Consider the following 16291-nt stretch of genomic DNA (forward strand, 5'->3'; position numbering starts at 1 on the left):
GCTCATCACCATAGAGACCTGGCAGTCACCTGAAATTTGGCACCTGGTTTTCAACCCAATAAAAACATGGCCCAAAATACCATGTGCCATTACCAAAATTAACGTTTCACCAAGGATTTCAACCACCTACAAATCCACCAAGCTTCCTGCGATGTTTTATGTTTGCTGGTACATGTTTAACAGAGTAGATTTCCTTTTGCTAAACCAGTACATCAGTATCAAGGATTCATCTCAAAAGCTACTAGTTTAACAGGTTAGGTTGTCAAAAATCAATGTTTACAAACTTTAAGACATCCCAAATTATGATCTTCATCTTAGACAACAAGAAGCCTTGAGCCCAGAACGCACCTGTACTTGCTAAATTTGCCTATTATAAGATGTTATTACTGGATGGAATCTATTGAAATAGTAAACATGAAATGTAACTAAAAAACATTAGAAAAGAAATGGTATTTGCAGCTTGTGCCACAGTGCATACAGAATAAAGCACTAGCTTTTATATATATATATATTTATTACAGGTCGCTCACTATTTCAGTGCAACTACGCGGATGCCAGAAAACCATTTCTATGGCAAAATATAGAATAAGAGAATATAGGGAACAATGTACCCATGTTGTGAAATATTAGGATAATCCAAGTTCTAGGACTAAACAGAGAAAACATGGTCACAGGTTACTTCGAATATCTTTATGTTATTTTTTTTTTTTTAAAATATCCAAGTTTCATTGAGTCAAGGGACAGTGATATTACTTATAAACAGTGCTCAGTGATATCACAGAAATACCATTTATAAGGATGTATTTTTACAGGATATTCATGGAGCTTGATTATTAAAAGCTCCCAAATGCGCTCGTATCCTGACCTCTTTGAAACTATGATAAATGCCATGAGGCTGTGGCTGGCTCTGCTGCTAAATTTGTGCACACATTCCTGCAGTACTGGGCCAACTCACTAATGCTCCCTAAGCAGAGCGAGCCCTGCATTCCTGGGTACAATCCATAGCAATGTCATGCGCAAATGGGTATGGCAAACGTTTGCATCCAATATGTATATCCAATCCAATATGATTTCTGTTTATATAGAAACTGTAGCACAAATCATATTTAATTATACAGATATCTTACATGAATACATACAAAGGACAATAGCGTATGGGGTCCCTTTGTAGTGATGTACAGGTCTAAAAAAACTCAACCAGGACCTGCACAAGGCTTCCCCCTTCCATTTATAAAACAGGAAGCCCGTGGTCTAAGGTTGCAGGCGGGGTAGAAGAACCCGAACCTGCCCCATGGGTCCCGGGCCAGCCAAACATCACTTATCTCTTTGGTTCCTTCCTGTGACTACTAAAAATGTGGAGGGTCAAAATATCCCTGTGTGCAAATTACTAGCATCAAACTCTGGTACAGGATGAATTTTTAATGCCACTAAAATGAAGATAAAAACATTGTATGTCTGAACCTGCATGGTACACTAAATTTGTAATAAATGTAAAATATTTGTACAATTATACTTCTTTGCACTCCATCTTCCTTTTCAGTTATTGTTACTATGTTCAAAAAACATGAAATCCTAGAAGAAGAAAAAAAAAAGGAAGAGTTAATAGTATAATGTATATGATACAGCACAACCACAAAGTTCTCTACAAATGCATATTAATTAGGGATGCACCGAATCCAGGATTCAGCCTTTTTCAGCAGGATTCGGGCGAATCCTTCTGCCTGGCCAAACCGAATCCAAATTTGCATATGCAAATTAGGGGCGGGAAGGGAAATCAAGCGACTTTTTGTCACAAAAGAAGGAAGTAATCCGAATTAGGATTGGTATTCAGCCGAATCTTTTGCAGAGGATTCTGGGGTTCGGCCGATTCCAAAATAGTGGATTTGGTGCATCCCTAATATTAATGGGAAAATTATATATCTTTATCAGCCATCTCTCATTTACTTTTTCTCTATGCTCCATAAAATATATTGACATCAGTAAATCCCTATCTGGACAAAGTAAAGCCCTCCAGTTGCTGTTGAACTACAATAGCCTGTATCACGTGGATAAGCACATGGAGGGGTGGACATTAAAGCACGTTTACTTTTCACAGGTAGACAAATATATGTGAAAATTTGTATCTGCTGTATTTTTGTATGAGAGCAGTCTGGATTGTTTTACCTTAATAATCCTTTAAAACAAAGGGACAATGAAAAAGTGGTGGAAAGATTGATGGACTGAGATCTGGGAGATGTAGAGGCTGATTTATCAACAGATTTTAGTGGCTTAATAAACCACGAAAAAAGTCTCTGTAAAACCACAAATTAAAAAGCCTAATATAAAGTAATATGCGCAAATACAAATGAAAAAAACGCAACATAACTAAAATTCCGAAATAAATAAAGGGATAGGGAAAGTTCCACTCTGACGTCTACATGACCTTGATCGCTTTTAGATGGTAACGTTTTGTAGCTTTTTCGTGTTTTTTTGGCTTAAAAAATTTAAAAAAAATTGTGGTTTAAAGTGATTAGTATAGTCACAATTTTTAGACCTAAAATATGATTTGTGAAAATCAAAGAAATAGGAGTTAGTAAATCGGACTCATAGTATGCTGAACAGGACTCAGTGGGAGGACTGAACTCACTCAAGGAGGAAGGGCTCCACCCCAAAATGTTGTTGCCTTTGAACCTTTCTTTGGAATGTTGCCCTTTTTGCCATTATTATATAGACATGTATTGTGTAATACAACATGTGTACAATGCTGCTCGTTGGTATTGTAATATTGGGACTGACTATTTTAGATTACATGAGTGATGGGCTACATTGCAATTCCTTAGAGTCTGTAATGTGAGGTCCAGGACAGCCATTCTTTAGCAGTTCTCATCCTGCTATCATGGATCTGATCATTCAGGAGGAATGCGTATCAGGGGGTTGTAAAGGCAAAAAACTAAAATCCCATTTTTACTTTCTTTAATAAATAAAGGAAACCTATGTACAATATACTTTAATTAAAAAATGTCTTACGTTTTTATAAGAAACCTGACTGCATGTAGTGAAATTCTCCTTTCATTTACTTGCTTTGCCTGCTGTGGATAGGAAACTTTAGACAGTCGAGCAGCTTTGTTTGTTTCCCTGTATAACAGCTGGCGACGCATGTAGAGATTCCTATCCGCAGCAGTCAGAGCAAGTAAATGAAGGGGAAATTTCACTGCATACAGTCAGGTTTATTATAAAAACTGTACAGATTTTTCTAATTGAAGTATATTGGGGATAGGTTTCTTTTTCAGTTAATAAAGTAAAAATGTTATTTCATTTTTGCCTTTACATCCTCGTTAATGTTTCCAACAGCTGCAACTCCAGATCATGGAGCCAGAGTTTAACAGATAAACTGGGATTCTATTTGGAGGATTTTTTTGCTGCAGCCACTGGTTCTGCAGAGTTGGAGAAAGTTTGTATTAAATAATATAAAAACTAAAATCCACATTAGATTACATGACAACACTGGACCCAGTGCAGTCTGTATATTCTGATTATTAATCTGTCTTGCTGTATCTGCTTCTGGCAGATATTATTTGACTTGTGCTGTTTTGATAATTTATGACTATCCATAAGCAGCAGCCCAGACCACACGGTGTGTGGTCTTGCAAAGATGTATAACAAAGTTACAAGATGGTGATCCCCTGCAGCCAACCTTGAAAGCATAAATCATTTGCTTAATTAGGCTTTGGGTGCAGTAAGTGCATGTTTATGTTTAGTATACAAAATACAGTATTTCTAGCCTTAATTCTATTTTAGACTTTAAGTCAAATACGGGTAATATTTATATTTTAATGAATGGAACTTACAACGAGGAAACAGGCACCAAGCAGGACGGCTTTAACCCTAACATCAAGGTCCATTGGGAACTGGATTCCAAAATTGTCAGCGTCAGTGAAAGCTTCTCTTACAAAACCAGTCCACTGTTTGGTGATTCTGCCAACCACTGAGCTCTCGTCCTTTGACATTACCTACCAGACAACAAAATACACTATTTCAATGAATGAAAAAAAATCTCATCTTTGCATTAGAAAACTGTTGAAAATAAAAGTAGCACAGAATGTTAATAAAACACATAGGTTTTTACACTGTAAAGCTGCTGAATGGCGACTAGAAACTGACCATGCTACAAGCTGTATAAACCCCAGAGAGGTGCAGATTATAAACTATAAACAGTTCCTAACTGGAGGACGTTTTGCAAACAGGTGTTATTTATCAAAGGTCCAGTTTGTGAGGTTTCTTATAACTTTAATAAACTCGCAACTCAAATGTTTTCTTATTTGTGGAAAAAACTCGAATCAGTGTAATCAGGGTTAAAAACTTGAATATTCAAATCGATCCTGAGTTAATTTCTTCACTGTTCCCACAAAACACGCTCCATCTTCAAAAGGTGCAAATGTATTTTTCTTACCTCAAATTTAACATCGGCACAACAGCTACAAGCAACGCAAGGACCCTTGATTTTAAGGACGTCATGTTCATGCTCGTCTTGAATGGTAAATTTAGGCAGACAAGGATGCCAGTTCTGTTTAACATAACCAATCACTGTCCCGGGAGGAGCCTGTACTTCAAGCTGCACAGGAAAATTACATTATAAATAAAAATACCAGAGAGCTCAGAGTAAGGTTATTGTAAAATCAAACCCCAGATTATAATTAATGAAGTGTCAGTATATGCTAGTAGCAGACATGGTATCATTTAATGTATCTGTTATCCGGAAACCCATTATTCAGAAAGCTCAGAATTACGGAATGCCCATCTTCCATAGACTATTTTATCCAAATAATCCAGATTTTTAAAAAAGATTTCCTTTTCCTCTGTAATAATAAAACAGTACCTTGTACAAGCACTGGCTGCACAATTAGATAGTGAGGAGGAAGGGGGAATGTGAGGAAAGCAGTGACAGGTCCGCTTTAAGTTTGACTTTATAGTCAAGTCGCGGCAAGGCATTGATTTCCCTCATTCTGATGTCAAAGTAGTAGTCTACTCCCTACTTAAGCTTTAGTCTGGGTTAAGAGACATACAAATGCGGCATATAAATAAGCAGCAACTAGGATTATTGCTTTATTCTAATACAAGAGCAGGATGATCCATAGTGCATTGGCACTGGGGCCCAGAAGCTTTAGAAGGACACTATATTATTTTCTTGGTGCTGTGTACTTATCTCCCTCAGCTTACTTTAGCGCTGACTCCCATCTATCAAAAGAAACTTCCATTCACATTTGCTTGAGGGAGAACGAGTCTGCAAGTTGGAGAACAGGGTTATATAGACAGAAGTCCTTCCATTACGTACTTTTTGTAGGCAACAGGGGCAACAACAAGCTGAACATCTGCACGGCCTGTCTAATCTCATAACCTCACGACCAGCGTTATCAATAATTGTCATGATAAAGGGTCGGCCTGGCCCACAGCAGTTTCGTGTGCAGCAATCATTTTCTTCTGCAGCAAAGTAGACTCTTTGGCCCAGGCTGTTTTTTATCTCATATTTGTTGTTTGATTCAAATCCAGTCAGCACTAGAAAGAAAACAGAAAGCAATGAGTGACCTGCAATCATCAGCACTACACTGCAAATCCTTGAATGTAATGTGCTTAGCTTGACTGACTGGGCATAGAACTGGAACTGGCATATAGCCGACTTCTGTTACATGGTTTTAACATGGTTTTAAAAGGGTAAGGCCACACGAGGAGATTCAGGGAGATTTTTTTGCCTGGCTACTGATCGCCTCGTCTTTTGAGCAACTATCTCCCTGAACTGCCTCAGCGTTTTTCCCCATAGGCTACAATGAAAAGTTGCCTGCGCTAATGCACACACGGCGATGCGTTTTCAATAGTTGCCTGAAATTGCCTCACTGAGGCAACTTTGGGCAACTATTGAAAACGCATCGCTGCGTGTGCATTAACGCAGGCAACTTTTCATTGTAGCCTATGGGGAAAAACGCTGAGGCAGTATATATATAGATTTATTATTCTGACCCTGAATATAGCTGGATTCCAAAAACACACCATCTAAAACCGGTCAAGGTCATCAATGTTCCTTGAACTATTTGAAGATGTGAATAGCCTGCATGATGTTCAAGGTTTTTTAAGATGGGTTTTGCTCGAAAACTCGAGCATTTTGGGAGTTTTTTTTTTCACCAAAACCCAATCAAGTTTCGCAACTCAAACTCGCAGAATCCAGTTTTTTACATTCAAGTTTTTTTCTTCAACTCTAACCCCCTCATTCTGTATACCCAAGTCATAACCAGGAAAGACTTCCCACAGAACATAATCTGTAAAGTAAATGGACAAACCTTCTAGCAGTTCCACTTGCTGGTGAACCAGTATCTGGTCAATCTGTCAGTTTGGAAAAGAGGATTGAAAAGATGAGGTAAGAGAAATCGCATTAAACAATACAATGACTTATCAGCAAGAATTTGTGTTTTTATTTTGCCATAACCCAGCTACACACACACTTTCAAGAAGTTCCATCCCCACAGTAGCTCTCATTTAGCACTTCATTTACAAAACCAATACATTAAAAGGAGAATTCAACCGCTCAATTAAGAAAAGCCCCTACCTACTAACCTAGATAGTCCCCCCTACTTCAATAGCCCTAAAAACAGTCGAGAAATATTTTATGGACACTTTCAGAGTTATTGAATTATGCAGGGGGGAATCAGGGAGGAGGGGGACTATATAGGTTAGTAGGTAGGGGCTTTTCTTAATTGGGGGGTTGAGTTCTCCTTTAACCCATGGTGACCAGTTGGCAAGTAGCTTTGATGGGATTGTTTTTAGCTAGGAAGGCAATATACAGTAAGCAAAGATCTGATTTTAGAGGACTTGCTTATGAAAACCACAATTGTGGTCACACAAAGGTGAGCATGGGTGCAGTCGTACCAAATCGGTACAGGTAAGATCAAGAGAAAATCTACGGGTAATTGCATTGGACAGCGTTTGGGTGAATTTCTCAATCAATCACTGTGCCAGAAGCTCTACACAATACAAATATCCTCCTAGTTTCTTTTTTTAGAACGGTAGAATTGTAGGAGAGGAGCACAGTAAATATATCAGATAACATTTTCAAGAACGGATACAGAGGTGCAAGAGCTGAAACCGCTGTAGTTTGAAAAACTGACACATAGCTAACTTCCCTATTCTCATTGCATTTTTTTCTCTCCAATATTCTCCAGCTACAATAAACTAGTTTCATTTCCTTATAACATGAAAGTACTTGCTCTGTAAATCGTAGTTACAGGAAACAGGTGCTTGCAACACAGGATAATTGTAATAGAATTGTAAAATACCTGTAATTAGAATGCTGGTGAGGCAAGTCATTGTATAATTGGTTTGGCACTACGGCTGCTTTTGAAACGCTCATGTAACACATAAGCCTTACCCAAAGCTTTCTCGGTTAAACATAAATTAAATGTGGTCTGGAAAGTCTTCCTAAGGCTTTGTGCCTTTTATATGGGATACCAGTTATCCACATATCAAAGCAGTTGCAAATGGTTTCATGCACATGAATGATTCCCATTTACAGAATTGCACTAAAACTGCAACGACTACCAAAACTCAGTAGTGTGTTGCAACTTACCCGGTAGCACAGTTAAACTAGTCATCTTAATGGGATGCTGTCATGGGAAAACATGTTTTAAACAAAACGCATGAGTTAATAGTGCTGCTGCTACACATGTTGGCGGTTTCCCAGATGCCCTCAGTCATGGGACTTCTGCTCTGATAAACTTCAGTCACTCTTTACTGTTGCACTGCAAGTTGGAGCGATATCAAGTGTGCAGGAGGTCTTGTACTCTTTTAGTCAGCATAATTCTTTACCTTTATGCTTTTGCCTGTTACCATTAACATTGTACAAAAAAGCGAATGCCCAAGTTTTATTCAATAAAGAAAATTGCGATTGTATCAAATACGATACCCCCCAAAAGCAATTTTAAAAAGAGGAAGGCATTATATTTCAGTTTTTAGTAGTGAGCTTTGAGAACCAAGCCTTGTTAAAAGCAAACTAAATTATCTTGGGTTATATTTCATTGTAATTGTTATTGTTCTGCTAAGTGTTTCTGCATTCCACCAGTCTCCTACTCATACCCGCACCCTTTTTTCCATTGCTCTATAGAAATCCTTTTTGCTCTCAACACACTCAGCACCTGACGGAGCTCAGAACTATGCTTTATTTGTTTATACCAGGGGTCAGCAACCTTTACTATCAAAAGAGCCATTTTGCTCCCCTCGTCCACTAAAGAAAAATAGTCTGGAGCTGCAAAACAAAACATATTAACCTTTTTTTAATTTTAACTGTTACAACAACAGAATATAACAAACAGAAGTGCAGTGTGTATGTGTAGGCCTTATTTGAAATAAATTAAACACTGAATAGTCCTATTAAATGCTAGTGTTCTCATCTGTTTAATGTGACTTCTGTTTCTGAAGCTCCATGCTGATATTCCCTCTCTTGTCTTGAGTGTGTGACCACAGTAAGGACCATGATGAATCATCTTGCTGCAGCTCGGTCTTGCCTGTCACATCTATACAGCCCACGCACCTCCTTGCGGCTTCCTGAGTGTGCGACCACGCTAAGCTAACCGCGGTCTCACACTCAAGAAGCAGCCAGCAGGTGCGAGGGCTGTATAGAGGACATGACCGAGCCGCAGCAAGCAGGAAGAAGAGCCGCATGAGACTCCGGAGCTGCGGGTTGCCTACCCCTGGTTTATACTGTAACACCACTTCACTACTCTACAATTTGCCTATTTTATTTGGCACATAATACAAATGACACATACATGCGGTACCCAGGTTATAAAAATGAAAAAGAAGCTGCTTTAAAAAAAGCCAGTGGTGGAATTTGCTCTGAGCAGTAACCTACAGAAACAAATCAGCAATGAACTTTTCTTACTCTTCATGCTAAAGAATGATCAAACCTAATTGTGGATTGGATATTATAATGTATTGCCCTATAGCAAAAGTGTTTGAAAATTAATCTCAAAATCAGTTTTTGCTGTTACTCAGCACTGTGCAATAGTGGTCCGCAAATGTGTATATAACCGCATCTTGCATTTCAATAACAGTGCTAAAATAATTGAATAAAATGACTTGTTTGCAAGAGATAATCTAGCAGAGATTAAATTGGAAGGTGTACTACAAAATAGACAACTCTACATTTTGCAAACAAGGAACTCTGACCAGCGCCTTCTATCGATTGGCAGTGGTATTGGTCAGTCAAGCTTGATTTGAGGTTAGCATTCCAGGACGTCCCACAGGTAAGAAAACTATTTACAGACCAGGAAGCGGGTCTAGGTAGGGGAACATATCGAGTTGAGGGTCGGGTTCAGGTCTGTTCGACTGGACCCACACAGGACTCAAATGTTGGCAACAGGAGCATTATTATGCTGAAACAGAAACCCTTCCTAACTGCTGCCAAAAATGCCATTGTATGTTGTAGCCTTAAGGTTTGCCTTCCCCAAAGAGTGGCCCAACCATTACGGTACTAAGCTTTACAGTCAGCATTATGCATTGGACAATTCCAGACTTGTTTGTGAGACTGCCAGTCTGTGAACCAGTCTGGATACTTTTGACCATATATGTGTCCAGATACTTTTACCATATAATAAACATGAATGTAATTAAATGGATTTACCATTTACATTCAGAGCTCAGTTTTCACAGTTCACTTCTCACTGCCCAATGACTTTTCATTTTGCAGAACTATTTGTTCTCCTCCAGTCACCCTTTCTACAGTTAAGGCTTCCTCTACCCATGTAACTCCTTATTTTATATTTTACATTCCCTTGTTTTCCACTCTTTCCTTCTGTCACACTATTAAATTCCCGTGCCTCCTGCTTACAGAGATGTGCTTAGTTTAGTGCTGAGCCTGAGGGAACAAAGGAGCGATGTAGGAAAGGCAAGTAGGTGGAAATAAAACATATGGCAATGGTCAGTGCTGTAATACCGCAGTTGCATATCCCAAAGCTTCAGGATACATAAATGTAAACAAAAAGAAACTCAAGTCACCACTTTTATGTAAATGCTGCACCCTTTCATACTTGTTCTGAGACATTGCAGGGGGGTGGTCGTTATGGGGGGGTTAGAGGAGAAATTCTTAACAGGGTATTTCTTAGTCTAATTATAGAAGGATTTCAAGCCATTATATAATCCTATTGTATAAACTAGTAAAAAATGCAATTGTGCTTGATACAACATAGTACTTATTTGTGTCGTTTTAAAACATTACCCAAAATGTGTATTTTACATTTCAGAGGGATAGTGGGTTATGAGTTTATTTAGTTACCTGGCTCAGATATTCCAGTCCTGGTGGGCAATTAGGAATGGGAGCAGGCGCTGGCATCCAGGCAGCTACAGGAACACCAGGCTGATTTGGCATAGCATTTGGACCTCCATAAGCACTGAAATTAGCTTGGCCAGGATGTCCTATTATTTAAAAAATAAACAATGGTGAGAAAAGTAACCAACTGGTACCTGGTGATCACTGCTGTAATTAGTAATCTGTCAATTTCCAATATTTTTTTTTCTGTGCATAATAGAAGATAAGCGTCATAAATTTCAACATACATCCAAACTATAACAAATATATAACGTATCCATTTAATTTTTTCTAACCATTTTGACATATACATGGTTTTTTAAATGAAGATGCTTCCTCAACCTAATATTTTTTGCTGCAAAACAACTAAACTAAGCCTTCTGATTGGTGGTTGGTTTATTCCATCAGCTTGTTAGGGAAATCATCAAAAAAAAAAAAAATTTTGCAAACTTCAGTAGAAAAACAATGTGCCATTTTCTCAGATGGAAGAAGAAACCTCATGTGTAACATATCAGATTTTTGCATGCACAGGTACATGGAGCTATAGAAGGCTGGTTAGGTCGAAACATGTAGTGCTGCAATAAAGTCACTATGGTGAAGTCCTCTTCAGACTTCAGAGACGTCTGGCTACCGTTAGGCAAGATGTCATACGAGTTTTAGTGAACAGTGGCTTTTTCTCAAAAACTTGTGACTGGTGAAGTATCCAGGCAGCAGTTGTTGTATGCATAGTCTTTCCAATGTCCATCATTGAGGTTTGCCGTTTCTTCAGCATTGCCATAGGTCTATGGGTGGTCTCTCTCACTAGTCTCCTTGCACGGTGATTCACTTTTGGCAGAAATTCCAACTGGGCCATGCATTATTGCTCAAGTGATTTTACACTGAACTCCAATGGATATTCAGTGACCTGGAAATGTTTTGTATCCAGCATTTCATGGAGCCATTTAGTGTTAGTTTTCTTTTTGTATGCATGGTGTAGGCTATGGCATGTTGACCAGTGCAAAAGAACAAACAAAATCCACTGTAATTACATTTTTGTGCTAAATTGGAAATTTACAGTAGTTAGATTTTTTTTTATCAATGCAAGAGTATAAGAAATTCATGATTTACTTACCTTGATAAGGCCCAGGAGGATAGCCTGGTGGAACCTGTGCACCAGGTGGAGGATATCCGCCAGGTGGGTATCCGGCAGGTTGGTACCCCGCAGGTGGGTATCCGGCAGGCTGGTACCCATGGGGATTTTGTGGTGGTGGATAACCTGGATAATCTGTACCTGGATACCCTTGGTTACCATGCCCAGGATTGGGTTTCGGTTCATTGCCATCTGAGTGAAAGAGATAAAATGTAAAGAGACTGGCTGCTACATTATATTTTACAGTATACATAAATATAAAGAATTTTTACATTGGCTTTGACTTTATTATGTTTCAGAATAAAATACCTTTCCATTTTGCCCCATCCATCTTGCAGTTAAAATGTTAACTTGCGGAGAGTTTCAGAAACTTTCTTGGTACATTGAAAATTTTCTATATCAGGGGTCAACAAACTTTACTATCAAAAGAGCCATTTTGCCCCCCTCGTCCACTAAAGAAAAATGGAGCCACAAAACAGCTTATAAACTTCTAAAAGTATTAACCTTTTTTTAATTTTAACTGTTACAACAACAGAATATAACAAACAGAAGTGCAGTGTGTATGTGTAGGCCTTATTTGAAATAAATTAAACACTGAATAGTCCTACTAAATGCTATTGTTCTCATCTGTTTAATGTGACTTCTGTTTCTGAAGCTCCATGCTGATCTTCCCTCTCTTGTCTTGAGTGTGTGACCACAGTAAGGACCATGATGAATCATCTTGCTGCGGCTCAGTCTTCCCATCACTCCTGGGACGTCTATACAGCCCACGCACCTGCTGGCCGCTTTCTGAGTGTGCAACCACGGTAAGCTGACCGCGGTCTCACACTCAAGAAGCGGCCAGTAGGAGCGAGGGCTGTATAGATGACAAGACCGAGCCGCAGCAAGCAGGATGAAGAGCCGCATGAGGCTCCAGAGTCGCGTATTGCCTGAGTTAAGGCTAACGTCCACTTTCACTCTAACAGCATGATTTTTTCATAAATACATTTTTTAATTAAGTCTGATGAGCTGGTAATAATAATTGTGCACATGCCTTCAACTTTATCTGCTTCTAATTGACAGCATGCAGGTAGGGGAAAAAGGCTGGTGGGGAATGAAAGCTGCCTAGTAAAAAACATAAGGGGTATAATATTCACCGTTTCATTGGTGGAATTGAGGTAAGTGTCTAAAACTAATATACAGGCATTTTAAATAGCCTTTAAAGAAGTTATAATGTGCAAAACCAGATTATGTCTCTTTTAATCGATTCTCATTGATTTTGTCAGTGATGCACATTGTGGGATGAATCTGAAAAAGTTTAATGCATTACTTTTCATTTCCATGTTGTCAGCCAAACCCGACTCTAAAATAAAAAGAAAAAAAAAAAATGTCAGTATTTTAATAACACATCTAACAGTTCTCTTGAAGTCTTGGTTACACATTCAAACTACACATGAACCTCTCTAAAGAGATAATGTTGCTATTTACATGATGGAGTTGTCTCCAAAACAAGTCCATCAGTCTCCACAGTCATTAGCCTCTGACAGCATTACTGTCTCCAAGATACCAGTTGGTGAATGAATACTGAAACACAACTAGCATTCATAAGTGTATAGAAACATTCAAATTCCAAAGAGTTCAATTACTCACGCTACTGTCATAATTAAATGGCAAAAAATAGCCAGTTGTTGGTGAGGTTTATTAATTAATGCTGGCAAAAACAGACAGACCGATGATACGTTACTCTGCACAGAGCCTTACTGCATACTTGGCTTATCAAGAAAAGGCTTTTTATCAGGTAGTGGCACAACTAATCTACAGAATAGCTGGGAAAGTCATCCAAATGTTGTTTATAAGTGAAGCTACATTTAGGGCCATGCTTGAGAGGCAGTTTCCATGAACCCTCCCGAAACCCCATAAAACTACACAAGTTTCTTCTAGCCTGAAGTTCCAGTCTGCATAAGCCTCCGCTCAGAAAATGGGGGGCTTCAGCTGCTCTAAAATGACAGGTGCTCTCCCTTTGAGAACAACTTAACTGCTTTTTGACTGGCCAACTATCTTGCCCCTTAAACATCCATTTCCCTTGAGTACTTCTATTTGTAATACAACACCAAAGACTGTGATCCATTTTATGGCTTTTAGTTTAGTTCATACAATTAATGATCTGCTCATTTGGCAATGCTACCAGATGAACGGATCTTTCACTAAAAAGCCTACCTCGGGGTGGGCAATATATGGCTGATCGCAACAAAGGAGATCCAGGCAGTCGAGGACCGCATTAACAAGCTGATGCAGTCCATGATCCAATCGGTTGTCTGATTGAGATCTGGGCGATATTGGGCCAGATATTGTTCTGGGAAGCCTGTCGGAGGGCCCCATACATGGTCCAATGAGCTGCCGGCTCAAAAGTCTGCAGCTTTTACTGACCCTTGATGGAAAACTGTTCCTATACAATGCTTTTAGCTATAATTACTGTCACGGTCAGATAGTCAGCAATATTATCTGGAATGTTATAAAATGCATAACAAAGTTAAGTTATTTTACAGACACTATATTCAAATTAGGATACAAAATATGTTGCTAATGGCAGTGGGAAATAGATCTGATTTGTTGGAATGAATAAGAGCACTAATGCAATATCCAGAAAGCTCAGGTTGGCTGTTACAGGTTAACAGCCATCTCCCATAGAGCAAATTATAAGTAAATAATTCAAATTTTATGAGGCCACCATAAAGTTGCTGTCTGGAGGAGCTGAGAGAGCAGCTTGCATTGGCCCTTGTATGACCAGCTTAACACAGTATGATATTTTTTGATATTGCTAGACTAAAATATGATACAGGTATGGGACGTTTATCCAAAATGCTTGAGACCTGGAGCTTTCCATAATTTGGATCTTCGTGTAATGTTTACAAAATCATGTAAACATTAAATTAACCCAATAGGCAGATCTTGCTTCGAATAAGGACTAACTGTATCTTAGTTTGGATTACCGTATATACCGACCCGAGTATAAGCCGAGGTACCTAATTTTACCTACAAAAACTGGGAAAACGTATTGACTCTAGTATAAGCCTAGACACAACAATAGCCCCAGCAGTGCACATTCCGCCAAAGCGACCCCCCCAGCGATCAACCGGACTTCTTTGCAAAGTTGATGGTGACAGAGAATTGCCAAACGGATTACTGCTGTGTGATATTGCCATCACTGTTAATCTTTCGTATAACCAACAGAGGGCGCTGTGTGATATTGAAATCACTGTTATTCTTTCATACAACCAATAGAGGGCGCACTGTTATTCTTTCATATAACCAACAGACGGTGCTGTGTGATATTGCAGTCAATGTTATTCTTTCATATAACCAACAGATGGCGCTGTGTGATATTGCAGTCACTGTTATTCTCTCATTAACCAACAGAGGGCGCACTGTTATTCTTTCATATAACCAACAGACGGTGCTGTGTGATATTGCAGTCAATGTTATTCTTTCATATAACCAACAGAGGGCGCTGTGTGATATTGCAGTCACGGTTAATCTTTCATATAACCAACAGAGGGCGCACTGTTCTTTCATACAACCAACAGACGGTGCTGTGTGATATTGCAGTCACTGTTAATCTTTCATATAACCAACAGAGGGCGCACTGTTATTCTTTCATATAACCAACAGACGGTGCTATGTGATATTGCAGTCACTGTTAATCTTTCATATAACCAACAGAGGGCGCACTGTTATTCTTTCATATAACCAACAGATGGCGCTGTGTGATATTGCAGTCACTGTTAATCTTTCATATAACCAACAGAGGGCGCACTGTTATTCTTTCATATAACCAACAGATGGCGCTGTGTGATATTGCAGTCACTGTTAATCTTTCATATAACCAATAGAGGGCGCACTGTTCTTTCATATAACAGAGGGCGCTGTGTGATATTGCAGTCTCTCCCCAAGAGGAATAGGAATGATTAAAAGTGACTGCAATCTCAGCTACTGCCCGCTGACCCGAGTATAAGCCAAGGTAGACTTTTTCAGCACATTTTGGATGTTGAAAAACTCTGCTTATACTCGAGTATATACGGTAAGTACAAGGTATTTTTATTACAGAGAAAAAGGAAAACTGTTAAAAATTTGGATCATTTGGATAAAATGGACTTTAAGGGAGATGGCCTTTCTGTAATTCAGAACTTTCTGGACAATTGCTTCATTCAAAAAAACTATTTTGAATTTCTTTTTTAAACTAGAAAAAAAATTATCTTCAAAACGAGTGCAAAAGCAAACTGAATTGTCACGCAGCAGGGATCCTTTATACACTGGGACACATTTGAAAGCATGCCATTGAGATGGAATCTGTGTGGGAGGAAAGGCCGGAGGGTCTATTTTAAAAAAAGAATAATGGGCAAAATGATGCATGTTTCAACAAAAAATTACTTGAATCTGGAGGGAGAGTGATAATGTCTGAAGTGTAGATCCATGGTGGATCTTCAAATATTCTTTCTTACAAGGCTTCATTTAGTAGAATGAACAGTCAAAAAATATAATCTTTTCTCATTCCCCCCCCCATTTAAAGATCATGTTTGAAAATGTGATTTCAATGCATTCAAATGGACACTACTTAGATAAAAAGGCACTCTGTGTTTTTTTCTGATGTGTTGCTTTGTCTGCCAGATTGATTGTCTCACATCTGTCTAGAAATCCACAAAACTTCAGTCCAAAAGTAAAGTGAAGTGCTTGTTTACGCCAGAAACGTATTATAAACATGTGGTTGTTATTCTCACAAAACTGTGCAATTTGCAATCCATACTACAAATTTATAATAGTGGTGTTTGGACAGACAGTATAAGGCCAGAAAATCCTTT

At 38.7% G+C, this 16291-nt stretch overlaps 1 protein-coding gene across 1 annotated transcript; it reads right to left on the reverse strand.

Moving 5' to 3' along the window:
- Positions 1 to 699: 699 nt before the first annotated feature.
- plscr1.L (phospholipid scramblase 1 L homeolog) lies at positions 700 to 12794 on the reverse strand (the record flags this gene model as incomplete). The annotated part of the gene is given in 8 exon segments (NM_001095956.1): positions 700 to 1572; positions 3828 to 3989; positions 4430 to 4591; positions 5312 to 5532; positions 6309 to 6351; positions 10295 to 10434; positions 11439 to 11648; positions 12766 to 12794. Coding segments are annotated over 8 exon segments (987 nt in total). The 3' UTR covers positions 700 to 1536.
- Between the last annotated feature and the right edge of the window lie 3497 nt (positions 12795 to 16291).

This window comes from Xenopus laevis, chromosome 5L (genome assembly GCF_017654675.1).
Source record: "Xenopus laevis strain J_2021 chromosome 5L, Xenopus_laevis_v10.1, whole genome shotgun sequence".
NCBI classification, from domain to species: domain Eukaryota; kingdom Metazoa; phylum Chordata; class Amphibia; order Anura; family Pipidae; genus Xenopus; species Xenopus laevis.